Source organism: Acanthochromis polyacanthus, chromosome 15 (assembly GCF_021347895.1).
Source record: "Acanthochromis polyacanthus isolate Apoly-LR-REF ecotype Palm Island chromosome 15, KAUST_Apoly_ChrSc, whole genome shotgun sequence".
Classification (NCBI taxonomy): domain Eukaryota; kingdom Metazoa; phylum Chordata; class Actinopteri; family Pomacentridae; genus Acanthochromis; species Acanthochromis polyacanthus.
This window is the reverse complement of record NC_067127.1, coordinates 8,265,270-8,291,310: the sequence shown is the minus strand read 5'-3', so window position 1 is coordinate 8,291,310 and position 26,041 is coordinate 8,265,270. Positions and strand designations below refer to the sequence as shown.

The 26,041-nt window shown below is 39.3% G+C and overlaps 5 protein-coding genes across 9 annotated transcripts in view; 2 read left to right on the top strand and 3 right to left on the bottom strand.

The window, feature by feature from the left end:
• Nucleotides 1-291: 291 nt before the first annotated feature.
• On the top strand, nt 292-13,213 carry itprip (inositol 1,4,5-trisphosphate receptor interacting protein). Of its 2 annotated transcripts, XR_007947242.1 has the most exons (3): nt 292-434; nt 3,021-5,022; nt 12,474-13,213. XR_007947242.1 is itself a non-coding variant. In XM_022186848.2 (2 exons), the coding sequence occupies exon 2, from the start codon at nt 3,086-3,088 to the stop codon at nt 4,697-4,699; it is 1,614 nt and encodes a 537-aa protein (XP_022042540.2). In that variant the 5' UTR covers nt 292-434; nt 3,021-3,085; the 3' UTR covers nt 4,700-5,406. The 2 variants fall into 2 exon arrangements, 1 of the variants encoding a protein (XP_022042540.2); XM_022186848.2 differs by lacking the exon at nt 12,474-13,213 and having other exon boundaries at nt 3,021-5,406.
• Nucleotides 5,283-10,186, bottom strand: LOC110945369 (glutathione S-transferase omega-1-like). The gene is made up of 6 exons (XM_022186961.2): nt 10,067-10,186; nt 8,336-8,444; nt 8,017-8,239; nt 7,379-7,480; nt 7,077-7,183; nt 5,283-5,985 (listed from the first exon to the last, which is right to left on the bottom strand). Exons 1-6 carry the CDS (start codon nt 10,092-10,094, stop codon nt 5,835-5,837), a joined length of 720 nt encoding a protein of 239 aa, XP_022042653.1. The 5' UTR covers nt 10,095-10,186; the 3' UTR covers nt 5,283-5,834.
• Nucleotides 10,282-26,041, top strand: part of cfap43 (cilia and flagella associated protein 43) — a 28,418-nt gene continuing 12,658 nt past the window's right edge. Inside the window, exons 1-12 of one of the 4 annotated variants that reach the window (XM_051959957.1) lie at nt 10,284-10,404; nt 22,864-23,117; nt 23,288-23,384; nt 23,492-23,659; nt 23,825-23,888; nt 24,090-24,234; nt 24,362-24,444; nt 24,548-24,679; nt 25,051-25,167; nt 25,270-25,347; nt 25,526-25,674; nt 25,859-25,962. In XM_051959957.1, the coding sequence (XP_051815917.1) occupies nt 10,376-10,404; nt 22,864-23,117; nt 23,288-23,384; nt 23,492-23,659; nt 23,825-23,888; nt 24,090-24,234; nt 24,362-24,444; nt 24,548-24,679; nt 25,051-25,167; nt 25,270-25,347; nt 25,526-25,674; nt 25,859-25,962 (1,420 nt within the window). In that variant the 5' untranslated portion in view covers nt 10,284-10,375. Of the gene's footprint in view, nt 10,405-10,509; nt 10,768-10,932; nt 11,030-22,626; nt 22,748-22,863; nt 23,118-23,287; nt 23,385-23,491; nt 23,660-23,824; nt 23,889-24,089; nt 24,235-24,361; nt 24,445-24,547; nt 24,680-25,050; nt 25,168-25,269; nt 25,348-25,525; nt 25,675-25,858; nt 25,963-26,041 lie in introns of those variants that run through there. The other 3 variants (XM_051959959.1, XM_051959956.1, XM_051959958.1) reach the window with 3 other exon arrangements.
• On the bottom strand, nt 12,729-16,873 carry LOC110945239 (glutathione S-transferase omega-1-like). Its single transcript, XM_051959960.1, has 6 exons — nt 16,720-16,873; nt 15,082-15,190; nt 14,762-14,984; nt 14,575-14,676; nt 14,274-14,380; nt 12,729-13,407 (listed from the first exon to the last, which is right to left on the bottom strand). Exons 1-6 carry the CDS (start codon nt 16,832-16,834, stop codon nt 13,257-13,259), a joined length of 807 nt encoding a protein of 268 aa, XP_051815920.1. The 5' UTR covers nt 16,835-16,873; the 3' UTR covers nt 12,729-13,256.
• LOC110945232 (glutathione S-transferase omega-1-like) lies at nt 18,486-22,542 on the bottom strand. Its single transcript, XM_051959961.1, has 6 exons — nt 22,405-22,542; nt 20,730-20,838; nt 20,405-20,627; nt 20,223-20,324; nt 19,962-20,068; nt 18,486-18,893 (listed from the first exon to the last, which is right to left on the bottom strand). The coding sequence occupies exons 1-6, from the start codon at nt 22,430-22,432 to the stop codon at nt 18,743-18,745; spliced, it is 720 nt and encodes a 239-aa protein (XP_051815921.1). The 5' UTR covers nt 22,433-22,542; the 3' UTR covers nt 18,486-18,742.

Below are 26,041 nucleotides of genomic sequence, written 5' to 3'. Positions count from 1 at the left end.
ATCTTTTGTAGATTTTTTTATTATTTCTTTTTATGACATCATTTATTTATTATTTTATTTATTCTTCTTTATATCTTCACTTTTTATTTTATTATTCTTTTATCGATTCATTTTTGCAATTTGGCACTCTCACTACTCCATACATGACAACCGTTAACGTGGAAAATGGTGCAATGATCAGTTTAAGATGTAAAGATTTCTGTTTTTGGAGCCTAACAACGGTGCTGTTTCGCACACAGTCATGATTCATCGTGAAACTCTGCAGCAGCTCACAGTTAAACTCTCAGTTGAGGGGGAGCTGGGCGGTTCAGTGTTCTGGGTGGAGCTCCCAGTCAGGAAATGTACAGAACCGAGTGGAACCGTCATCGCATGAGGCTCCTCTCACCGGATGAAACTTTATCATCATGAATTCACCCAGAAACGGCGCAGATCGGGTAAGTTCGTCCACTTTTTCAGTCTGATCTCTAAACATGCTTCTCTGAACATCGAGTTCGATGTTCAGAGAAGTATCTTCCAGCATCTTCCTCCTCACAGAGCTGCGTCTGTTCCAGTGACTCATGTGTCTGGAATAATGTTTGTGTGCCGCCACATTTCCATCATTTTTGTTGCTCAGGCAACAGAGCAGGTCCGAACCCCGTCATGTGTGTAATATAAACGTTTACTTTTCATTTTCAAACACCCTGAGATCATTGGATGCAGGGTGAAGCAGACAACAGTGGTGGAAATGTATTTATTTTACATGAATTTACGTACTTTAATACTTTAATAGGATTTTACACCTATTTCATGCTACTCTATTAAGTATTGCGCTCTTTACTCCACTTTATTTAATCTTTTTACTGTTTGACAAATGCAAATGGACAAAAAAGGCAAATTGACACAATGTCTAAACCCATTTTTAAGCACAAGCGCAACATTTTGAGGAAAAAATGCAGAAAATGCAATGCTAATACAGATGCAAATACCACAAAAAACACTGAACATGATTCCAAATGATGCTTAAAAGTGCTTGCTGTTGCCATTGTAACTCATGAAAGTATTAATTTGCAGATATGTTCGTGTATTTGCTTGTATTTTCTGTATTCAAGCTATTTTCCCTCCACATTTTTGATATAGTGTAGGTTTTTACTTTGCAGAACAAAATATGTCACTTTTGTCCAAAATATAGGTTAGCATTATCTTATAAAGTATTTTCCCTCCACACTGTTGTTAAATTAGTGTAGGTTTTTATCATTTTTTGCTTGCGTTTCATCAGTTTAAATGTGTTTTCTCAAGTTGCAGTCCAGTTTGCTTAGTCCAGTTTAAATTCCAGGCATTATAATAAAGTAAAATAAGCATTACTGCATAAGTTAAAGTCAGATTTAGCACAGTCAGCCACAAAATGTTCTTACCTTGCTGATCAATCAGTATAATATCCATGGAATGCAATTCCAAAGCAGTTATTTTGATAAAAGGGTAAGGATATGTTCGTGTTTTTATAGTTTTAGTTTGTCCACCACTGTTTCTGTGTGATCAAAGTTTTAAAAATGTAAGCCCACTCCCTTTAAACTACATAAATACAACACTCCTTTGCTTTAGATGTGGTTTAGTGGAAGCCACATTCTTACACTCCACCTGGTTCTGCCACAGATTATGTTTGTAGTATTTGACAGAAGCTGTAAATGTTTTGTCACAAATTCTTTGGCATCGCAGAAATCTTACTTCTTACTGCCAGAAAATGTGCAATATTATAACCTTTCTTATGGAGTGCAGTACATTGAGTTGTACTGCAATATTTTCACATCGTGGTGCTGTTTTTGTGGCTTAAGTAAAGGGTGTGAGTGCTTCCTCCAGTCTGGCAGTCTGTCCTGCTATATTTATACCGTTTTGAGCCCTGAATTGTAAACTTTCAAGGGAAAAGTGAGTAGCTAAAGAGGATTAAAGCCTTTGTTTGTGTTATTGTTGTGTTCTGCTATGAATAATTTAAAATGAAATGATTTTTAAATGAGGTCCGTCTCGGGTCCCTTGTCTGGCTCGGTGTTTGTTTGGATGGATGGATCCATGTAAGTGTTGGAAGACTTCCCAGTGAACAAGTCATGGGAAGTTTCCCTGGCACTGTGGCCTCATGTACTCCGCCTTCACTGCTGTCATTTTGAATCTGACGTCTGACGGAGAACACTTCATCATCTCATGATGTTAAAAGGAGATTGTGATGCAGATGTACTTCCTTTTTTGTGCTTTACTTAAAGGTTAGGGAAGTCCCATTTTAGGCACATAGAGGCACATTGTAAGACTTAATTTTAACCGTTGCAGTGATGGCAGTTTTAGTAACTCAGTTATTCGTCACCGGAATACTCCTGTGGGATGTCGGCTGTTTTCGTCTTGTTATTCTTGCTTTTAATGTCTGACTACATAAATACCTCTAACAGTGCTGTAAGTTGCAAGCAAGCAACTGGGACATTAGAACATGTACACCACACAGGGTTAAATTCTACTTCAACATGCAAAACACTTATGTAATTTCCTCTTCTGTGCAGTATGTTGCATTACTTCTTGGTTATCTGATGACATCCATGACAGAAGTTAATAAGTCGAGTAATAACTGACTGTTTTGCTTAAGCAGAAGCTGCATTTTATACTGTGCAAACTTGGACATTTTCTTTAAAAAAAAAGAAGCTTGTGTTGTTCTTTTTGTTTTATGATAGAATTGTAACAGGATGTAAATGTTTGCAGGCACAATGTGTGGCAACTAAATAAGGTTATCAGAGAAAGAAGGGCGACGTTCTTGTAAAGGGCTCCATCTTCCTTCCTCTCGTGTTGCACAGTCTGATACTGGACTTGTGCGTCACTCTGAGCACCGCCTCTATATTTAGAGGTACAATCTGTGCTTCCCCCTGATGGGTGGAGCGCTTTATATAAAAAGAACTGGATTCATTATATGTATATGTAATGATTTCCATGCATTTTATTCAGTGCACCAGTACATTTTTGTCTCATGTCTACTTATATATTTAATAATACTGTTTCTACTTTTGTTTCAGGATCTGCAGGAGCTGCCTCAACTTCTGCACAGTGTTTGAATGTGCATGTTAGAAAGTAGCTGAACATGCAAGGGGCCATTGCACGAGTGTGCATGGTGGTGGCTGCTGCCATATTGAACCACCCCTCGCTCTTCCCTCAAGAAAACTCCACGCTTCCTGAGCACGACGAGGACCTGATAGCTCGCATGCGGGAACATGAAGAGAGGCTGGAGATGGAGCAGGCCAAGCTGGAGAAAGAGCTTTCACAGATGGAATCAAAGCAGAAGGAGACCAGCTTGGAGGAAGGTTACAGCTGGTACTTCTGGAGCGCCTTGTCTTTTGTGATATTCCTCACTATCGAGATGTGCAAGGTGGATTTTACCGAAGCAGAAATCCGGCCAGTTGAGGATGAAGACGTGTTCTCAGAGACTGGATCCATCACTTCCAGGATGATGGTACTAGACAAGGACATCCTGAGCAACTTCTGTGGCAAATGCACCTACGCTGCAGCCCATGAGAACTGGAGGGTGAGGGAGTTTGTGGAGGGTTTTGCAGACGACCTGCTCGAGTCGCTCAGGAGCATTTGTGACCGGGAGGTGGACATGGAAGTGGGGGACTTTGTCGGGATTGGAAGCATGTTTGAGTCTTGGAAGGTGTGCAAGCCTCTGATGTGCGATCTGATAGTGCCTTTCTCACCTCCAGACCCGCACTCCTTCCAGTACCATCTGTGGTGCAGCCCGTCCAGTAACATACCTCCAGACATGCAGGGCTGCGGCAAGATAAAGGTGACCAGGTTTGGGGAGAGCGAGGAGGGCTGCCTCTGTGGCTCTGCCAACCTGGGGGAGGACATGCTCTGTCTGCTGCACAGCAGGAATGACACAGCCAGAGTTAGCCACAGTCCCGATGAACTGCTCTGCTCTAAAAACACACACTTCTTAGCCAAAGATCAAGTCATGAGGTGGTTTCAGATCTCTGTCACCAAAGCTTGGGGACGCATCTCCCATAAGTACGACTTTGAGGTCACCTTTCGCAGCCTGGATGCCGCTGGAGCTCTGAAGATCCGGTTCCGTTCTGGGAAAGTCATCGTAATGAACATCATCCCGGTGGTTCAGCTGGAAAATACAGATGCTTATTTTGTCTCACACTTCCCATCGGATTGTGACAGCTACCCCGACCCTTACTGGCCTCTTTCTTTTGCCGTCTATGAAAGGAATTTGCTGAAACATTTTGCTAAACGCCTACCACAGAATTCCTGCCATCTTCACTGCCTCCAGATTGTTACTTTCCTACACAGAAAACAGTCAGGGCTCACAGGGAAATGTGCCCTCACAAACTACCACCTAAAAACTACTCTGTTGCACTTGTTGCTGAGTAAAAAGCCCTCTGCGTGGGGCGCTGAGAGCTTGGAGCACCGGCTTCAGGATGTCATCGGCTTCTTGCAGAGGAGCCTGCAGGAGAAGAGACTAAACCACGTCCTGATTGGGAACAGTAAAGTGCCCAAAGAAGTCCGGGTTCCTGAGATGATTCGCAAAGCGGAGCCTATAAATCTGTTCAGATCTCTGGTGTTGCAGAGGGAACTTTACGCAGCAACAGTCAGGCATTTTCAGGAGATGCAAAGAAATGCAGCTGTGCTTTTACAGGAGTACACACCTCACTTATCAAATGGAGGTTTGCATCACAGTCTAGATGAAAGCTTATGAGCTCAGGCCATACTCAGTGTTAAGAGTAAGTCTTTAAATATCAGTCAGTGTTACCAGAAGTAATGTTACTAATAGAAGATGCACCTCTTTAAGTTGTGGCTGATATCTAATATAGACATGCTGTGTTTTTTTATTTGCTACAGATGCTTTCTTTACTCCAGAGAACCAGTGTGTTGTTCAGCAGTGAATTCAGTTTTATGCAACATCTAGTACCAAAATAGCAACTGATTGGTCAGTGATGTCCCTCTGCCAACAAGTAATCTACATGAACAATAATAGTTTTAGAAATGCTTTCTAACAGAAATACCTCTCATGCTGTGCAGGTCCAAACAGGAACAGCATTTACCAAACAGTACAGCAGTGTTTTGTTTTTCTGTCATACTGCTGCAAGTCTCATGGCAGCTATTAAGAGTTCTCATGTTCTCTTTTTTTATTACTTTTTGCAGCTTATTTCATCTTTTTTTTTGTGATACTTTTTACTGTCTTGATGTCAGATCTTTGGACCACCTTGTGTTAACCTGGGGGGAAACATGATGTTTTTTATGCATTTGTAAGACAAACAGAATTCATATTCAAGACAGAGTCATAGCATGGACAGATTTTATTTTCAGTGACACTTTGGATTATTGAAAACACCCTGAGTTAAGCGATTATTGTATGTCATTACTCCGCCAAGGAACGCAGCGGAGTTATGTGACGATCAGCGTACGTTTGTCCGTGAATATGTCTGTCTGTGTGCAACATTATTAAAAAACGGACCAACAGATTTGGATGAAATTTTCAGGGAAGGTCAGAAATGACACAAGGACCACCTGATTAGATTTTGGCAGTGATGCAGCTTATAATCTAAATCCACGGATTTGTTAAGGATTTCCCATTGCGAGATATAGCGGCCGGCACAGTGTCCCCGTAACTATGACAACAAGCAGGAATGAACAGCCTTGGCGGAGTGCTGCGCTCTCCGAGTCCTTTTCTAGTTACTGCATGTCATTCCCATGATAACAAAATACCTCATAAATGTGCATCGAAGACAAATTTTTGCTCTTTGGAACTGTTATTACATCAGAGTTGGGAGAAAAAAAGAAAACTTAAGATATGATTATAAATGGACGGTTGGGGCTTTGGTCAGAACTTTCTACAGGCCATAGTCATAGTCGACTTTCCCAGCGGTGTAGGACTCTATGTAGACCTTGTAGAAGTCTGTACCATACATGCAGGCTTTGACAGCTGGGTCCTCCCACATGCGCTCTGTCCACTTCTTCAGCTCAGGAGTGCCGGCCATGCAGCTGAGGACACAAAAGGAGAGAAATTATTCACAGAAGACGAAACATACAGTCTTATGCAAAAGTTTAGTCAAATTAAATATTTTGTTGTTTGTTGAAGTAGGAAGCAGTAACTGCTGCAAAATTGTTTTTAAGCCGTTACTTTTACTACTTTTAAGTGTATGTGCCAGATTTTGGGCGCTTCTCTACTTGTAAAGTCTTAAATTTCTATTTACTTGTTAGGCTTGTTATCGACAATTATGACTTCTCAGTCAGGTCAACAATTGTCAGCTGAGAACTGAGGCTGATGATTTGGGAAAAATATCGAATTGCGATTACGTTTAGATTTTTTTCAAGTTGAGCTTCAGTTCCGTATTCCCATGCAATAGTGGATTACCACATCAGACACCATTAAAAGTGTGATTGCTAAACAGAGGATGTCATAAGTTTGTAAAACCACTGACAAAACAGTTTAACCGGTTTAAGTCAAGCATGCTGCAAAATGTATGAGGTGTGACTAATGTTAGTTGAACCACAGCGTCCACACCTAAACCATGACTCATCAGTGCACATATCAAAGCACTTCTAGCATGTCATTTCCAAGACGGTTAATGGGAGTTGTGGGAGTCGAGACAAGAGCTGGAAGAGCTAGAATGTTAGATCAAACTGCACGTTTGCTGGACAAAAACAAAACCCTCACATGACCTTCAGGAAAGGTTTAGCGGTCACAGAAGTGGTGCAGTGATGAAGCATAAACAGAGTTTGTATAGAGGAGGCAGAAGAAAATCTTTGAATGCCTCAAGTTAGACAACAGACAAGTGCTGTGGATGGACGAATTTAACACAATCACCAACAGCATGTTAGAAGAGAACTTTGTCTGCTGTTAAGCAATATGGTTGTTGAATTTACTTTTTCTGCTTCAAAAAAACAACAAAATATGTAATTTGGTCAACGATCTGTATTCAACTGTAAATTGGCCACATTCTCTGCCCTGTATTGTGCACAAGCCTGACTTTTGCAATATATTTGTATAGTTTCCTTCTGTCAGTTGATCTTAAGTGCCTCCATAAATAAAACATATTTATTTTTAAATGTATTTCAAGATTGTTACTTACTGTTCCAGCCCAAAGCCCTCCAGCCTCTCAAAAAACGGCCACATCATGTAGTCGATCATTGTGATGGAATCCCCACCGAAAAACTTTGACTTCTTTTTCACCAGATACTGAAAATTATCATTTCATTCATTAGTATTGTATAATGCTCACTGACACATGGATGATTCACACATTGTCTTTCACTGTCAATGACAATGCATAGGCAAAGTGCTCTCAAACTCACTGCTTGTGACAGTTTTGGCTTAACATTCTATCACGTCAGAATATATGAAGAAACCAGAGGACTAAGCTTTGTGACATACCTCATTAAATTTGCCAAACTTCTCTTTCAGTTCAGTTTCCAGACCTGAGACATCATCGCCTTTAATTTTCCCCATTGGGATCTTGTAGAAGTATAGTGTCGCCTGCAGAAAACAGTGGTAATAATGTGGTTATTTGATGATCAATCAATCAGTCAAAGTTTATTTCTATAGCCCTTTACAATAGCCCAAAGGGTGACCAAAGTGCCTCACAGTAAAAAAACAAGAAAATAACTTAAAAACACTGCAGTAACTTAAAACTGGACAAACAATCACACTCGCACTTAGACCTATGGACACATTTAGAATCACCAATTAACCTCAGCATGTTTTTGGAGAGTGGAGGAAACCGGAGTACCCAGAGGAAACCCACGCATGCACAGGGAGAACATGCAAACTTCACGCAGAAAGACCCCAGGAAGGCTGAGACGTGAACTGGGGATCTTCTAGCTGCAAGGCGAGGAGTGCTAATCACCACACCACTGTGAAGCCCATAAAATACACAATAAAACAATAAAATAAAACAGCACTAAAATATATCATCTAAAAGGAATAAAATGTCACCATGCCGCTAGGTATGAAAAGCTACTGACATTCATGGACAAACGCACAGAACAAAACCAAGATTTCATGCAACCTGCCTTGGAAAAGTGCTCCAGCATCATCTTCTGTTGAGCTTTGCCATAAGCAGAGGAAGGAAGCAGCTTCTTCCCAGCATAAACTTCATCCAGGTAGTCACAAGTGATGGGAGATTCGTAGATGATCTCTCCAGCAGACGTCTCCAGTGTTGGGACGAGACCGAACGGATTCTTTGCCAGGTACCACTCGGGTTTATCTTTCAGGTTTATGTTAACGGTCTCATGGCTGAAACACAAAAGCAACATTTTTTGACCAAATATTACAGGAATATTCTGTCTATGTAACAGTTACGCAATGTTTATTAAATAATAACATCCTTACTTGATTCCTTTGGCTGCAAGCACTAATCTAGCTCTCTGGGCAAAAGGGCAGAATCTCATGCTGTAAATTCTGATTTTGTCTTTGGGCACCGGACCTGGTGCTGGACTTCCTGGAAGAAGAAGAAAAAAATGCAGTTTTTATTTACACGATGATGATTTGTATTTGCTACCATAAATGCAACATTTCCACAACTTACTGTACTTTTTTATTTGACATTTTGTGATCTCTGTGAAAACTCACAACCATGTAATTTATTGTACTTGATGATATTTATAAGAATCAGAAGGAGTGAGTTTGTGGAGCCATCCACATTAAAATATATGTATCTAAACAGGGATGAGTGAAGACACAACACAGAGTTAATGAAGTTGTCCATCCTGGCTTGTTCAATGTTGTTCATCTCTTCATGAAGGCCTTGGTGAAGTCGGTGGACATTTTGGGGACAAGATCATGCTAATAAACACATCTATCCACAGCTGTCTTTCTGATAGTTAAGTTGTAGACGTTCATGCACCTGGCTGCAGCCCGTTCTTGATTTTTTCTTATTACCTGTGGCACAGTGTAAAGTCAATACAGCTGCATTTTAAAGTGGCCTATTATAATCGCTGGTCACACTATGTGATCATAGTGCTTTTCACCAGACTACTGTGTGGCTAAACACAATGGCTGAGATTTTGTCACCTGTTTGTGCACATTTGACTACCAACATAAATTTGAAGTTTTCAGGATCCAAAGTGACCCTCAAATTGACTTCCAGGTTGGATTATCGGTTTAAAACTAAAAGCTAAACCTGAGAATTACAGAAAATTATCACATCTGATGAAGGAAAATGAGATCAACTTTGGCTGTTTGTTTGATAAATTAATTAAATTACCCACACTGGAGCAGACAGAGTTCTTACTACTGATAGGAAATCTACTAATACCCCAGCTGTAACAAGCTAAATCGTTCTTAAAAGGTTCTATGGAGGTGAATCTGAATTATTAAAGCTTGGATCCGCCAACACGAAAGTGAGTTATTGAGTTGTGTTACAACTAAAAATTCCTTAAATTAAAAAAAATACATATTTTTATATCAAGCCAAGAGTTGCAGCATGACCAGCAGGAGTCAGTTGATGGCTGCAGGAAATTTGGTGGCCCTACAGTGCATAAGAGTAAAGTTATTTAATTTTTTTACAATAAAAATTCCTTAAAATAAAACTGGGAGGTTATAGTGCTGAGTCATGGTGACTTGACAAAATATGTATCAAAGCCTTCTGCTAATTTTATAGTCTAGAGAAATCAAATAAATTACGTTTTAAGTTCAAAACTGCCAAAATCTACCATATTCAACAGTACAGTTAATATTCATGACAAAAAAAGAAATTGATAACAAGGACTGGATACTCCCGTTATCTACCTTTAAGCTACATTAAGTGGGAGGAGGTCCAGTGTGCAGTCATCATGACTTTGCAAAATTTCGTTGACACCTTTTGCATCCTGTTTGATTCTGAGATTTCGCAACAAGTACTTACATGAGTAAATGAGTGAGAGACGGCAAAAAGCATGCAACATCTCAGCAGGAGTTCAACCACATTTAAATGTTATGCAAAGCAGTAAGTTCAAAACAAAAATTTTTTGCCCGATTTTAGCCAAAAACTTAACAGTTTTTGTTTGGGCTAATTTACCCTGGTAGCACAAAATACACAGCCTAAAAGACTTTTTTTTCAGTCGTAATTACTTTACGTCTTACCTTTGGTCAAACACTTCCCAGAAGCCATCTTTACAGTTGAGGTGTGCAGTGAAGCGACAAAAAAAGCCCTGGCAGAAATGTATAAAGCTGACTGGAAGAGCAGGAACAGCTCACACTGAAGTACGGCTGAGTTATTTAATTTGTACGCTTCTTCGGAGTGGGCGTGTCAAACCAAGTTCCAGCCAATGACATCTAAGAATGGTATCTTGGGGTTACTATGGATACGCAAGGACTCGCTAACAGACACTACGTTTGGGAAACAGTTCAATTTTATTTTGTTGCGAATTTAGTTACATACTCATTATTAAAATGGACGACATTGGAAGTTTAGAAGTCAGGTATGTGCCGCTATTTAGTTTTTTTTTCTTATTTCGGTACAATTCACATACACAAGCCCGTAGATGCTAATATCAGCTAATATTAGCATTTTTTACTACCTCCAGGTGGATACAAGGCTTTACAAACAAGAGTATCGACTTTGTGGACAATAAAACAGTATGTTACATATGTGGGAGTCATATCTGTTTCCTGAACATGGAGACAAAAACGCAAAGTGTGTTTCAGAGTTCTTGCAGAGGCATTGGTGCATTGACAGCAAACAGCAAGAGTCGGATTTTTGCTTTCTCTGAGCAAAAACTATCCCCCTCTGTATTTGTGTACAATTTCCCCGAGCTTCAGCTGAAGAATGAGCTAAACTTAAGGTGATATTGTCTCCCAGATCAGATAACTACATAAATCTATGCAACTACCATACATTTAGCTATTATTTGCTGAATCATGCATTGCTCTTTGTTAGTTTGGATGCATCTCTTCTATTGTACATTTATCTTCTCACATAAATCCCACTCAATTGGTTCTTTTTGTAGGAACAGCCCAACTGGACTACACATCTCTGGCATTATGTGATGGTGGTCCTTATTTGGCCTGTTGCTCTGCTCTTCCTGACCACACCATTACAGTCTGGTAAGCCACTGAAAGCAGTAGTATATCTATTCTGTGTGCCACTATCTTGTGTTTTGTTTATTCGGGTGGAGCTGTTTTGTCGCTGTAATCATGACTGTGCAATGCAGGAACTGGGAAAATGCTGAATCACTTTGTACACAACCACAACCTGGAAAAGATGTCATTTCTTTGGTTTTCAACGCCTTGAACTGGCACCAGCTTTGTGCTTTAGGTGCTACATCCCTCACTGTCTGGAATATAGAGAAGAGTGCCAGCTTTCATGTCCTGAAACCAAAATAAAGAATATTTGTTGTGATGCAGTGTGAGGCGTGGGAGATATTTAAAAAGTCACTGGAAATTTTTCTGTTGCCTAATTTTATTTGGCATGGGAAACAACATTTGACATGCTCTTTGTGTTTTATTTTTGTTCAGCTGCTGATGCCACCTCTGAACTCCAAGAGAGCAGCTTTCCAAGCCTAACCTTTAATAAGAACAATCTGATCGCTGTAGGGAAGGTACAAACTCATGCACCTTTTAACACCTGTATGACCTCTTCAGACATAACGGGTCCTTCATTAATTTGCTGCATTCATGCATTGCTCTTTGTAGTTTGGATGCATCCCTTCTACTGTACATTTATTTTCTCACATAAATCCCTCTCAGTTGGTTCTTTTTGTAGTAACAACCCTGGAGCACTCTATATAAAAAGAACTTTGTTTATTATATGTGTATGTAATAATTTCCATACATTTTATTCAGTGCACCAGTGCATTTTTTTCTCATGTCTACTAATATGTTTAATAATATTCTTTCTGACTTTTATTTCAGGATCTGAACTGCAGCTGCCTCAACTTCTTCAGTGTTTGAATGTGCATGTTAGAAAGTAGCTGAACATGCAAGGGGCCATTGCACAAGTGTGCATGGTGGTGGCTGCTGCCATATTGAACCACCCCTCGCTCTTCCCTCAAGAAAACTCCACGCTCCCCAAACAGGACAGGGACCTGATAGCTTGCATGTGGGAACACGAAGAGAGGCTGGAGATGGAGCAGGCCAAGCTGGAGAAAGAGCTTTTACAGTTGGACTCAAAGCAGGAGAACACACCTTGCTTATCAAATGGAGGTTTGTACCACAGTGTAGATGAAAGCTTATGAGCTCAGGCCATACTCAGTGTTAAGAGTATGTCTTTAAATATCAGTCAGTGTCACCAGAAGTAATGTTACTAATGGAAGATGCACTTCTATAAGTTGTGGCTGATATCTCATATAGACATGCTGTTCTTTTTTTTTTTTTTTTTGCTACAGATGCTTTCTGATGCAGTGTTGTTCAGCAGTGAATTCAGTTTTATTTAACATCTAGTACCAAAATAGCAACTGATTGGTCAATGATGTCCCTCTGCCAACAAGTAATCTACATGAACAATAATAGCTTTAGAAATTCTAACAGAAATACCTCTCATGCTGTGCAGGTCCAACATTTACCAAACAGTACAGCAGTGTTTTGTTTTTCAGTCATACTGCTGCAAGTCTCATGGCAGCTATTAAGAGTTCTCATGTTCTCTCCTTTTATTTTAATTACGTTTTGCAGCTTATTTCTTCATTTTTTTTCCCCGTGATATTTCTCATGTCTTGATGTCAGATCTTTAGACCACCTTGTGTTAACCTGGGGGGAAACATGATGTTTTTTATGCATTTGTACGACAAACAGATAATTCAGATTCAGGTCAGAGTCATTGCATGGACAGATTTTATTTTCAGCGACATTTTGGATTATTGAAAACACCCTGAGTTAAGTGATTATTGTATGTCATTACTCCGCCAAGGAACGCAGCGGAGTTATGTGACGATCAGCGTACGTTTGTCCGTAAATATGTCTGTCTGTGTGCAACATTATTAAAAAAAAACAAAAAAACAGACCAACAGATTTGGATGAAATTTTCAGGGAAGGTCAACAATGACAAAAGGACCACCTGATTAGATTTTGGCAGTGATGCAGCTTAAATCTGGATCTACATATTTAAGGATTTCCCATTGCGAGATATAGCAGCCAGCACAGTGTCACCATGACAACAAGCGATTATTGTGTGTCATTGCCATTATAGAGATTCCATTTTTTCCTCTGATAACACAACACCTCAAAAATGTACAATGAGGAAACATTTTTACTCTTTGGAACTGTTATTACATCAAAGTTGAAAAAAAAAATAAAGATATGATCATAAATGGACGGTTTCGGCTTTGGTCAGAACTTTCTACAGGCCATAGTCATAGTCGGGTTTCCCGGCGGCGTAGGACTCCATGAAGACCCTGTAGACATCTGTACTAAACATGCAGGCTTTGACAGCTGGGTCCTCCCACATGCGCTCTGTCCACTTCTTCAGCTCAGGAGTGCCGGCCATGCAGCTGACACAAAGGAAGAGAAATTATTTACGGAAGATGAAATCACAGGACATGAACATACAGTCTTATGCAAACGTTTGGCCAAATTACATTTTATTGTTTGCTGAAACAGGAGTAAATGGGTCAATAAATAATTGCAGGACTTTTTGTAACATAGTTGACATTTTTGCTGTTTTCAGGCCAAAAAATCAAAATGGCCACCTATAACCAAACACCACATGGCATAAAATTTGATATATTGCCAAAAAGGAGATATCCGTCACAATTATTTCAACTTGATAAAAAGAACACAAGCAACACAATGTTTGAAGAATCTCATTTTATTATTGTTTAGCTAATTAGAATGTGGTTGTTATTAAATCTGAACGGTTATTTAGTTGACATTTTAATGATATCCAGTCATTTTTTATAAACAAGTGATTGTTTGCCAGAATAAATAATTATGGAATTTGGAAAGATATGATCATAATGAACATTTTTTTTTTTTTTTTACTTTTAATAAAAATGTACGCAAGATATATCCCATGGACTTAAAAAGTCCCTCAATTATATATTGATCCAAATACAACTGCTGCAAAAATTGGTCTTGAATAGTTGCTTTTACTACTTTTAAGCATATGTGCTTAAAATGTGCTGTTAAGCAACATGGTGGTTAAATTTACTTTTTATGCTTTTCTGCAAAAATCAACAAAATATGTAATTTGGCCAACAGTCTGTATTCAACTCTAAATGTGACACTTTCTCTGCCCTGTATTGTGTACAAGCCTGACTTTTGTAATATATTTGTACGGTTTCCTTCTCTTGAGAGTCTCTAAATGGCTCCATAAATAAAACATATTGATTTTTAAGTGTAATTAAAGATTACTTACTGTTCCAGTCGAAGGGCCTCCAGCCTCTCAAACCACGGCCACATCATGTAGTCGATCATAGTGATGGAATCCCCACCAAAGAACTTTGACTTCTTTTTAACCAGATCCTGAAAATTAACATTTCATTCATCAGTATTGTCTAACGCACACTGACACATGCATAATTCACAATTACCTTTCATCTTTTATTACAAAATATAGGCAAAGTACTGTCACACTCACTGCTCAGGACAGTTTTGTCTTTACATTCTATCACGTCTGAATACATGAAGAAATCAGAGGACTAAGCTTTGTGACGTACCTCATTGAGTTTGCCAAACTTCTCTTTCAGTTCAGTTTCCAGGCCTGAGACATCATCGCCGTTCCTTCTCCCCATTGGGATCCTGTAGAAGTATGGTGTCACCTGCAGAAAATATTAACATGGTTATTTGATGCTGGCATTAAGGGACAAAAACACAGAACAAAACCCAAGATTTCATGCAACCTGCCTTGGAAAAGTGCTCCAGCATCATCTTCTGTTGAGCTTTGCCATAAGGAGAGGAAGGAAGCAGCTTCTTCCCAGCATAAACTTCATCCAGGTAGTCACAGGTGATGGGAGACTCATAGGTGATCTCTCCAGCAGACGTCTCCAGTACTGGGACGAGACCGAGGGGGTTCTTCGCCAGGAACCAGTCAGGTTTCTCTTTCAGGTTTATGTTGACGGTCTCATGGCTGAAACACAAAACCAGGTTTTGCTAAATTTTAGATTACAGGAACATTATGTTCATGATATTGTGACGCAATGTTTATTAAATGATAACATTCTTACTTGATTCCTTTGGCCACAAGCACTAATCTAGTCCTCTGGGCAAAAGGGCAGAATCTCATGCTGTAAATTCTGATTTTGTCTTGGGGCACCGGACCTGGTGCAGCACTTCCTGGAAGAAGAAAAATGAGTGAAGACTGCAACAGTGACCTTGTATTTTGAGTTTTATGCTCTACATTTTTCTACAGATGTTAACCTTTTTGCAGATTAATCTTCTTCACACGGAACACAGATAATTTTACATATATAAAAACACAGTTACAGATTAAACTACTCCACTTTATAGAAAGGAGTTAAATTATAGAGAACAAAATGTGAAAGCAGCATCTAATATTTTATTAAACTCTTTCCAGTATTTTTAGAATAAAAATTGGTAATTTTTGTTACAGCACACAGCATCTATAACAGAAAGGACCCATTTCCATTTAATTGCATGCTATATTGCAAGTGATAAAGGATCATAAATCAGAAATGAGCCACACATCTGCACCACAGAGTTAATGAGGTTGTCACTGCTGGCTTGTTCAATGTAGTTCATCTCTTCATAAAGGCCTTGGTGAAGTCAGTGGACATTTTGGGGACAACATCGTGCTGTTAAACACATCTATCTACAGCTGTCTTTCAAATGGCGAAGTTGTAGACATTCATGCACCTGGCTGGAGCCCGTTCTTGATTTTCTCTTATCATTTGTGGCCCAGTGCAAAAGTCAATACAACTTCATTCTAAAGTGGCCTTTTATAGTCGCTGGTCAAAGGTGTGTCTGTCCTTTTCACCTGACTACAGTGTGGATTAACTCAATGGCTGAGAATTTGTCACCTGTTTGTGCACATTTGGCTACCAACAGAAGTGACATTTTAAACTTCTTCTTTTTTGTCTCAAAGTGTTTCATATTGCATTTATAATTCAGTTCAGTATAGTTCCTATGCTGTTTCCATGATAATATCCAAATAATAACCCTAAAAATATTATACTGCTACTCATGAAAATATTTCAGTTTAAATGAAATATTTTTACTCATATGGTCTTTTTTGTTTGTTTTCTTTTTAAATTGTTTGTTTTTTGTTTCTGTTTTTACCTTGAATTAATAATCTAGTTAAATCAAACAACACAATACAATGACTTTATTAATCCCCGAAGGGAAATTAAATTCCAAAATATGTATCAAACCCTTCTGCTAATATTATAGTCTAGACAAATCAAATGAATTACGTTTTAAGTTAAAAACTGCCAAAATCTACCATATTCAACAGTGCAGTTAATAGTCATGGCAAAAAAAGAAGTTTATAACTCGGACTGTGTACTCCCTACGTTTGAAATAGATTAAGTAGGAGGAGGTTCAGTGTGCTGTCAGGGTGACTTTGCAAAAATAGCGTCAATAACATTTGCTTCCTGTTTGATTCTGAGATTTCGTAGCAAGTAAAGACAGAAGAAATGAGTGAGAGACGGGAAGAGCATGCAACATATCAGCATTACAAGGAGTTCAACCACATTTAAATGTTATGCAAAGCAGGAAGTTCAAAACAAAATAAACCTGACAGATGTTTAGAGGTGAAAACGCGGGTATTTACCCTGATAGCACACAAAAAAATACACAGCCTAAAAGTCACTTTTTCAGTTAGTCGTAATTATTTTACGTCTTACCTTTGGCCAAACACTTTTCAGTAACCATCTTTGCAGTTGAGGTGTGCAATGAAGTGACAAAAAAGCCTTGGTAGAAATGTGCAACTCTGACAGTAAGAGAACGGACAGAGAACATTGAAGTACGGCTGTACTATTTAATTTGTATGCTGCTTCCGGGGTGGGCGTGTCCAACTGAGTTCTAGCCAATGACATCTAAGAATGGTATCTCGGGCTTACTGTGAATACGCAAGGACTCAAGGACTCGCTGATCAGTTTGTTTGTTGTTCTTATCCGCCTTTCTAATAGTGTGGACGTTACAATCAGATTCATGGTGGCGTAAACTATTACATTTCATCTTTATCACATCCAGCGATCACTTCTTTTTCACGGGCCTCGTTTATAACGGCCGGACAGCTTGTTGCATAATGAAATTCAAAGCACTTTATCGACCAGGGGGATCTAGTACTCCGTTTGCTTATATTTACATATTTTGTTTTCCCATTGCAGGCAAACAGGCATGATGAATGTATGGTCCTGCTGGGACGCAGAGCTGGTCTGAGATCAGGCAACTTCCAGGCTCTACTGTAAAGTCTGGAGAGGGAACATTTTATTCCGTTTGATCTCAACGTGACAAATAACGGCTCTTTTCTAGTGCAATCTGCAGATGGCAAGAATGTGTTAAATTCTTCGCAAAATAAGGTGTTAAAACATGAAAAGTCACATGTTTTGTTACAGCCACAGCTTAGGCTATGAGCTGTGGCAGGGCTCTCTCCTCCCTCGGCCTTGCTCTCTCTCTCTTTGCAGGTGTGTGCTGTGCTGATGAAGAGTCCAGGTGTGTGTCATCTGTCATCAGCAGATCATGTGCAGGTGGAGGCCAGCTAATCAGGTCCTGGCATCCTATAAGAACCGTCGTCAGTCCTCATTTGATGCTGACCTGTGCTTGCTTTTGGTTACCTGACTCCTCCGGCTACTTGGTCTGCTCCTAGTCCTTCATGGATTCGGCTGGGTCAAGGAAAATCTGTATCTGTGATGTCTGTATTTCTATCTGTTGCAGTCATTGAGGGAGTCTGGAGAACTGCAGCTGTGGTCCTCAGATGGTATCTGTGTCAGTTTGCTGTTTCTTCAAGCTGAGGTCAGATTTACAACATATGAACAATTGGAACATGTGCAATGTGCCATTTTAGTACAAGTGTTCTATGATTATTGTCTATAAATGACTTTATATTAACCAAAGAATTACTTTTTAAAAGAATATTGAGACAAAATTTAGTTTTAAACATGTGAAAAGCAATTAATCTGTCTGTTTAGGTGACAAGTCTAGCCTGCTGTCCTATTGCACATTACGCAGCTGTTGTTCAGCAGTGAATTCAGTTTTATGTAACATCCAGTACCAAAAATAGTGTTTGATTGGTCAATGATGTCCCTCTGCCCCTATAAGAAGTAGCAACAAGTAATCTACATGAAAAATAGTTTTAGAAATGCTTTCTAACAGAAATACCTCTCATGCTGTGCAGGTCCAAACAGTAACAGCATTTACCAAACAGTACAGCAGTGTTTTGTTTTTCAGTCATACTGCTACAAGTCTGATGGCAGCTATTAAGAGTTCTAATGTTCTCTTCTTTTTTTTTTTTTTGTTCCTTTTTGCAGCTTATTTCTTCATTTTTTTTCTGTGATACTTCTACTGTATTGATGTCAGATCTTTAGGCCAACTTGTGTTAACCTGGGGGAAAACATGATGTTTTTAATGCATTTGTATGACAAACAGATAATTCATATTCAGGCCAGAGTCATGGCATGGACAGATTTTATTTTCAGTGATGCTTTGGATTATTGAAAACACCCTGAGTTAAGCAATTATTGTATGTCATTTCCATTACAGAGACTCCATCTTTTCCTCTGATAGCAAAATACCTTGTAAATGTGCATTGAAAACACATTTTGGCTCTTTGGAACTGTTATTACATCTTTGAGTTGGAAAAAAAAAAAAAGAAGAAAACTTAAGCTATGATCATAAATGGACGGTTTGGGCTTTGGCCAGAATTTTCTAAAGGCCATAGTCATAGTCGGGTTTCCCGGCAGCGTTGGACTCCAAGAAGACCTTGTAGGCGTCCGTTCCAAACATGCAGGCTTTGACAGCTGGGTCCTCCCGCATGCGCTCTGTCCACTTCTTCAGCTCAGGAGTGCCGTCCATGCAGCTGACACAAAGGAAGAGAAATTATTTACGGCAGATGAAATCACAGGGCATGAACATACAGTCTTATGCAAAAGTTTGGCCCAATTATATTTTGTTCCTTGTTGAAGTAGGAGGAAATGGGTCAATATATAATTGCGGGACTTTTTGTAACATAGTTGACATTTTTGCCGTTTTCAGGCCTAAAATCAACATGGCCATGCAAAATTGGTTTTAAGCTGCTCCTTTTACTCCTTTTATGTGGTTGGCCAGATTTTGGGCGCTTCTCTACTCGAAAAGTCTTAAAGTTTCTTTTGGTTGTTTGGCTTGTTATCGACACTTCTGACTTCTCAGTTGGGTCAACAATTGTTAGCTGAGGCTGATGATTTGGGGAAAATATTGAATCGCGATTACATTTTGATTTGCAATATTGTTTTTAAAGTTGAGCTTCAGTTCAATATTCCCATGCGACACTGGATTACCACATCAGACACCATCAAAAACGTGAGGCTGCCAAGAGTTTGTAAGACCACTGACGGTTTAAACCCTGAGTCAAGCACGCAGCAAAATGTATAAGGCATATGTTAGTCGAACCACAGCATGCACACCTAAACCATGTAATATACATTCATCAGTGCACATATCAAAGCACTTCCAGAATGTAATTTCTGCTGTTGGAAATGCCATTAAGAAGTGATGGTGAATGGAAGCTGTGGGAGTCAAAATCTGGAAAATCAAGAATGTTCGATACAACTGTATGTCTGCTGGCAGTGATGAAGCACCGACAGGGTTTGCATAGAGGAGGCACAAGAAAACTTTTAATGTCTGAAGTTAGAAGCCATAGTAATTCTGGAGACAAGTGCTGTGGATGGATGAATTGAACAAATTCCACTATCTTATGCTTCAAAAACCAACAAAATATGTAATGTGGCCAACAGTCTGTATTCAACTCTAAATGTGACACTTTCTCTGCCCTGTATTGTGCATAAGCCTGACTTTTGTCATATATTTGTACAGTTTCCTTCTCTTGAGTGTCTCTAAATGGCTCCATAAATAAAACATTTATTTTTAAATGTATTTAAAGATTACTTACTGTTCCAGCCGAAGGGCCTCCAGCCTCTCAAACCACGGCCACATCATGTAGTCGATCATTGTGATGGAATCCCCACCATAGAACTTTGACTTCTTTTTAACCAGATACTGAAAATTAACATTTCATTCATCAGTATTGTCTAACGCTCACTGACACATGGATGATTCACACATTGTCTTTCACTCAGGACAGTTTTGTCTTTACATTCTATCACATGTCAGAATATATGAAGAAATCAGAGGACTAAGCTTTGTGACGTACCTCATTGAGTTTGCCAAACTTCTCTTTCAGTTCAGTTTCCAGGCCTGAGACATCATCGCCGTTCCGTCTCCCCGCTGGGATCCTGTAGAATAATGGTACCACCTGCAGAAAATATTAATGTGGTTATTTGATGATGGCATTAAGGGACAAACACACAGAACCCAAGATTTCATGCAACCTGCCTTGGAATAGTGCTCCAGCATCATCTTCTGTTGAGCTTTGCCATAAGGAGAGGAAGGAAGCAGCTTCTTCCCAGCATAAACTTCATCCAGGTAGTCACAGGTGATGGGAGACTCATAGATGATCTCTCCAGCAGACGTCTCCAGTACTGGGACGAGGCCGAGGGGGTTCTTCGCGAGGAACCAGTCAGGTTTCTCTTTCAGGTTTATGTTAACGGTCTCATGGCTGAAACATAAAAGCAGGTTTTGCTGAATATTTTGACCAAAGATTACAGGAATATTTTCTTTATGTAACAATAATGCAGTGGTTATTAAATAACATCCTTACTTGATTCCTTTGGCTGCAAGCACTAATCTAGCTCTCTGGGCAAAAGGGCAGAATCTCATGCTGTAAATTCTGATTTTGTCTTGGGGCACCGGACCTGGTGCAGCACTTCCTGAAAGAAGAAGAAAAAAAATGCATTTTTTTTTATAAGGAAGGGCAACTTTGAAACAACGATGATTTGTAGTTGCTACCATAAACACAATATTTCCACAACTTACTGTACTTGTTTAAGATTTTGTGATTACTGTCAAAACTCACAAGTGTTTTTATGTATTTGAAGACATGTATGAGAATCAGAAGGAGTGAGTTGTGGAGTGATCCACATTATATGTATCTAAACAGGGATGAGTGTAAACTGCAACAGTGAACTTGCATTTTGAGTTTTATGCTCTTCATTTATCTACAGAGTTAACGTTTCTGCAGATTAATCTTCTTCACACTAAACACAGATAATTTTATATCTATAAAACACAGTTGCAGATTAAACTACTCCACTTTATAGAAAGGAGTTATAGTGAACTGAAATTTAAAAGCAGCATCTAATATTTTTATTAAACTCTATCGAATGTTTTTACCGTAAAAGAATAGTATTTGTTGCTGCAGCCCTCAGCATCTCTACAACAGAAAGGACCCATTTCCATTTAATTGCACGCTATATTGCAAGTGATAAAGGATCATAAATCAGAAATGAGCCACACATCTGCAGCACAGAGTTAATGAGGTTGTCACTGCTGGCTTGTTCAATGTTGTTCATCTCTTCATAAAGGCCTTGGTGAAGTCAGTGAACATTTTGGGGACAAGATCGTGCTGTTAAACGCATCCATCTACAGCCGTCTTTCAAATGGTTCAGTTGTAGACGTTCATGAACCTGGCTGGAGCCCGTTCTTGATTTTCTCTTATCATCTGTGGCACAGCGTAAAGTCAATACAGCTGCATTCTAAAGTCTCCAGTTGACGGTTCTACAGAGTTTAATTTGTTTACAGTGCATAAGAGTGTTAATGTAAGTTATTGGATTTGTTTTTACTAATATAAATTTCTTAAAATTATAACTGTTTCTTTTATATCAAACCCAGGGTTCTAGTATGACCAGCAGGAGCCAGTTGATAGCTGCAGTAATTTGGTGATTATTGAGCTATAAAAAGTCCTTAAAATAAAACTGGGAGATTATAGTGCTGAGTCATGGTGACTTGGCAAAATATGTATCAAACCCTTCTGCTAATATTATAACCTAGACAAATCAAATAAATTACGCTTTAAGTTCAACACTGCCAAAACCTACCATATTCAACAGTACAATTAATAGTCATGGCAAAAAAGTTTATAACTAGGACTGGATACTCCCGTTATCTACCTTTACGCTGCATTAGGTGGGAGGAGGTCCAGTGTGCAGTCAGGATGACTTTGCAAATTTTGTTTATACTATTTGCTTCCTGTTTGATTCTGAGATTTCGCAGCAAGTAAAGACAGAAGAAATGAGTGAGAGACGGGAAGAGCATGCAACATATCAGCTTCATAACGAGTTCAACCAGATTTAAATGTTATGCAAAGCAGTAAGTTCAAAACAATATAAACTTGACAGATTTTAGAAGTTAAAACGTGGGTAATTCCCCCTGTTAGCACAAGAAAAGACAGCATAAAAGACACCTTTTCAGTTGGTCGTAATTATTTTACGTCTTACCTTTGGCCAAAGACTTCTCAGAAACCATCTCTACAGCTAAAGTGTGCAATGAAGCGACAAAAAAAAGCCCTGGCAGAAACGTGCAACATTAACGGGAAGAGAAGGAGCAGCTCACACTGAAGTACGGCTTATTTAATTTGTACGCTTATTCCGGGGTGGGCGTGTCCAACCAAGTTCCAGCCAATGACATCTAAGAATGGTATCTTGAGGTTACTATGGATACGCAAGGACTCGCTGATTAGTTTGTTTGTTGTGTGTTTGAGAAACAGTTAAATTTTATTTTGTCGCTAATTTAGTTACATGCTCATTATAAAATGGACGACATTGGAAGTTTAGAAGTCAGGTATGTACCGCTACAGCCCCTATCTTGTATTTCTTTCTTATTTTGGTACAATTCACATACACAAGACCGTACATGCTGATGTTAGCTAATATTAGCAAATGTTTTACTACCTCCAGGTGGATACAAGGCTTTACAAACAAGAGTATCGACTTTGTGGACAATAAAACAGTATGTTACATATGTGGGAGTCATATCTGTTTCGTGAACATGGAGACAAAAACTCAAAGTGTGTTTCAGACTCCTTGCAGAGGCGTTGGTGCATTGACAGCAATCAGCAAGAGTCGGATGTTTGCTTTCTCTGAGCAAAAACTATCCCCCTCTATATTTGTGTACAATTTCCCCGAGCTTCAGCTGAAGAATGAGCTAAAAGGTAAGGTGATATTGTCTCCCAGATCAGATCAGACTAGATAAATCTACAACTACCATACATTTAGCTATTATTTGCTGAATCATGCATTGCTCTTTGTTAGTTTGGATGCATCTCTTCTATTGTACATTTATCTTCTCACATAAATCCCACTCAATTGGTTCTTTTTGTAGGAACAGCCCAACTGGACTACACATCTCTGGCATTATGTGATGGTGGTCCTTATTTGGCCTGTTGCTCTGCTCTTCCTGACCACACCATTACAGTCTGGTAAGGCACTGAAAGCAGTAGTATATCTATTCTGTGTGCCACTATCTTGTGTTTTGTTTATTCTGGTGGAGCTGTTTTGTCGCTGTAATCATGACTGTGCAATGCAGGAACTGGGAAAATGCTGAATCACTTTGTACACAACCACAACCTGGAAAAGATGTCATTTCTTTGGTTTTCAACCCCTTGAACTGGCACCAGCTTTGTGCTTTAGGTGCTACCTCCCTCACTGTCTGGAATATAGAGAAGAGTGCCAGCTTTCATGTCCTGAAACCAAGGTAAAGCACAGCTGGCTGCACAAGCATTTACCTAAAATCTACAGTAATATATGTACACGATATTTTCTGTGCATTGCATGTGAATTTTTTGAAAAGATTAACTTCATAAGCAGCAAGTGTAGCAGTCATATTATTTCCGTGTGTGTCGTATTTGTTGTGATGCAGTGTGATAGAGCTTCCAGCAAAAGATGGCTCCATTGGTGAGAGACTGTCACCCACCCTTCATATGGTGAGCAACAAAATTCCTAATTTTGCTGCAGAGATGCCTCGTACATCTCAAGGGAGACAAAGAATTGTTACGGACACCTTTCCACTCACAAAATAAACTTTGAAAACGTTATATGTTTGTGAAGCTATCTGTTTGTTGGGAAAGCTGTCAGTCAGTGAAAAAAATGTAAACTGTTACCCAATTCCCCATGTGTTTGTACAGACTAAACTTTGTACCAGAGCCAGACTGACTCCTTCTGCCATCTGCTGGACAGCCACATCAGAGCTTTATGTGGGCTGTGTGGAGGGCTTTCTGCTCCTTGTTGAACCAGAAAGCCTTTCTGTCTCAGTTCTCTTCAACCCCACAAGTAAACAAACATGAACACTGGGATGTGGTAGATATTTGAAAAGTCACTGGAAATATTTCTGTTGCCTAATTTTATTTGGCATGGGAAACAACATTTGACGTGCTCTTTGTGTTTTATTTTTGTTCAGCTGCTAATGCCATCCCTGAACTCCAGGAGAGCAGCTTTCAAAGCCTAACCTTTAATAAGAACAATCTGATCGCTGCAGGGAAGGTACAAACTCATGCACCTTTTAACATCTGTATGACCTCTTCAGGCATAACGGATCCTCCATTAATCTCACTTAAATGCACTTTAAAATGGCTATTTATTACAGGAAAGTAGAGTGCACTGTCTGCAGATCAAAGGAGCTCAGATCAACATTACACGAACATGGCAACTGGAAAGACCTGTCACCACTGTGATGTACTTCCCTGGTCAGGAGACATTACTTTTATCTTCTAAATCAGTGAGTACTTAAATATACCATAGCAAACACTTGGTTTTCCATGTAGTAATAACATGGCTTAGAATCTGCCTTTGGGGCATGACTATGCACAGCAGTAAAGTCAAGGCAATGAGTCTGCATGACCTTAAATAACCAAAATGCATTTTCCTGTCATTTCTGACCATTTTCTGTGCTAAAATGTCTATTATGCTTGACCAAATGAAACCCCACTGAACAAAAGTTGTTAAAAATATATATTCTTTTGATACCCTTCTCTGGCACTCCCTAAAACATCTTTGGGGAGGGTGTCAGAAGTTTTTTTTCCATAAGTAAACCCTGATTACTTGAGAGAAAAGACACACTGAAAACTAAATCTGGCCTCTTGTTTTCAGGGGCAGATTTATAAGCTGAACTCAGCCCAGTCAGACGAGATTGTGAAGGTCCTGGATGTTCTCAGTGGCAACTTTGTGTCAGCAACTTTGTTGCACACTAACAGGAATATCTGTGTGGTAAGGCATTTGTGTTACTCAAGAATTTCAGTGTCTTGCAATGATGTAATGGTATACAATTCAAATCAGTATCTGTGATATTTGTGTTTTTTCCTGTTACAGTCATTGAGGGAGTCTGGAGAACTGCAGCTGTGGTCCTCAGATGGTATCTGCATCAGTTCGCTGTTTCTTCAAGCTGAGGTCAGATTGGCGACATATGAAGATTTGGAACATGTGTTTTGTGCCACTTCAATACAATTGCTCTATGATTATTGTTTAGAAATTACTTTAAATTAACCAGACAATTACGTATTTAAAAATATTGGGAAAGAATTTTGTTTTAAACATGTGCAGAAAAAATGAATCTGTGTCTGTTTAGGTGACAAGTCTAGCCTGCTGTCCTATTGCACATTACGCAGCTGTTGGAACAGCCTCAGGAAACGTTCTCTTCATTGACCTGAATGATGAGCAGCAGCCTCGCCTGGTGCACCAGGTTCAGCTCTACCACACTGCTGTGGATCAACTAGTGTAAGCATCCTCCATCGCTGTGAAACCATGGAGTTTCAGTTTAACACTTAACTAGTGTCCAAGGATCTTATCATACATTTCTAAAGTAAAAGCATGAAATATTTCTACCTGTAACACCTAAAAAATGCAACTGCTCTTTTATTTTTGATCAGAAAAGTAAATGAAAGTGTTTGTGCTTTTATAGCTTTGATCAAGAGGGTCACTACCTTCTCACCACTGCCTCAGATTCACATATTTATGTCATTGATGCAAAGCCTTCGACATTGTTTTCAGTCATAGGATACACAGGTAAATCCTCTTTCTTTCCAAAGATGAAAACATGTACCGCTCTACCGTGTACACTAAATCACTGCAAAGCTCACTGTGA

What these genes read in the sequence shown, in the direction of transcription:
- LOC110945239 (XM_051959960.1), bottom strand. Translation starts at nt 16,834, where the DNA reads ATGTTCTCTGTCCGTTCTCTTACTGTCAGAGTTGCACATTTCTACCAA. An exon ending in TGAAAAGTGTTTGGCCAAAG is followed by an intron (nt 15,191 to 16,719) that starts GTAAGACGTAAA and finishes TTCTTCTTCCAG; the next exon opens with GAAGTGCTGCACCAGGTCCG. An exon ending in CTTGTGGCCAAAGGAATCAA is followed by an intron (nt 14,985 to 15,081) that starts GTAAGAATGTTA and finishes TTTGTGTTTCAG; the next exon opens with CCATGAGACCGTCAACATAA.
- LOC110945369 (XM_022186961.2), bottom strand. Translation starts at nt 10,094, where the DNA reads ATGGCTTCTGGGAAGTGTTTGACCAAAG. An exon ending in TGGGAAGTGTTTGACCAAAG is followed by an intron (nt 8,445 to 10,066) that starts GTAAGACGTAAA and finishes TTCTTCTTCCAG; the next exon opens with GAAGTCCAGCACCAGGTCCG. An exon ending in TGCTGGAGCACTTTTCCAAG is followed by an intron (nt 7,481 to 8,016) that starts GCAGGTTGCATG and finishes TGTTTTCTGCAG; the next exon opens with GCGACACTATACTTCTACAA.
- LOC110945232 (XM_051959961.1), bottom strand. Translation starts at nt 22,432, where the DNA reads ATGGTTTCTGAGAAGTCTTTGGCCAAAG. An exon ending in CTTGCAGCCAAAGGAATCAA is followed by an intron (nt 20,628 to 20,729) that starts GTAAGGATGTTA and finishes TTTATGTTTCAG; the next exon opens with CCATGAGACCGTTAACATAA. An exon ending in AGTTTGGCAAACTCAATGAG is followed by an intron (nt 20,069 to 20,222) that starts GTACGTCACAAA and finishes GTTAATTTTCAG; the next exon opens with TATCTGGTTAAAAAGAAGTC.
- itprip (XM_022186848.2), top strand. Translation starts at nt 3,086, where the DNA reads ATGCAAGGGGCCATTGCACGAGTGTGCATGGTGGTGGCTGCTGCCATA.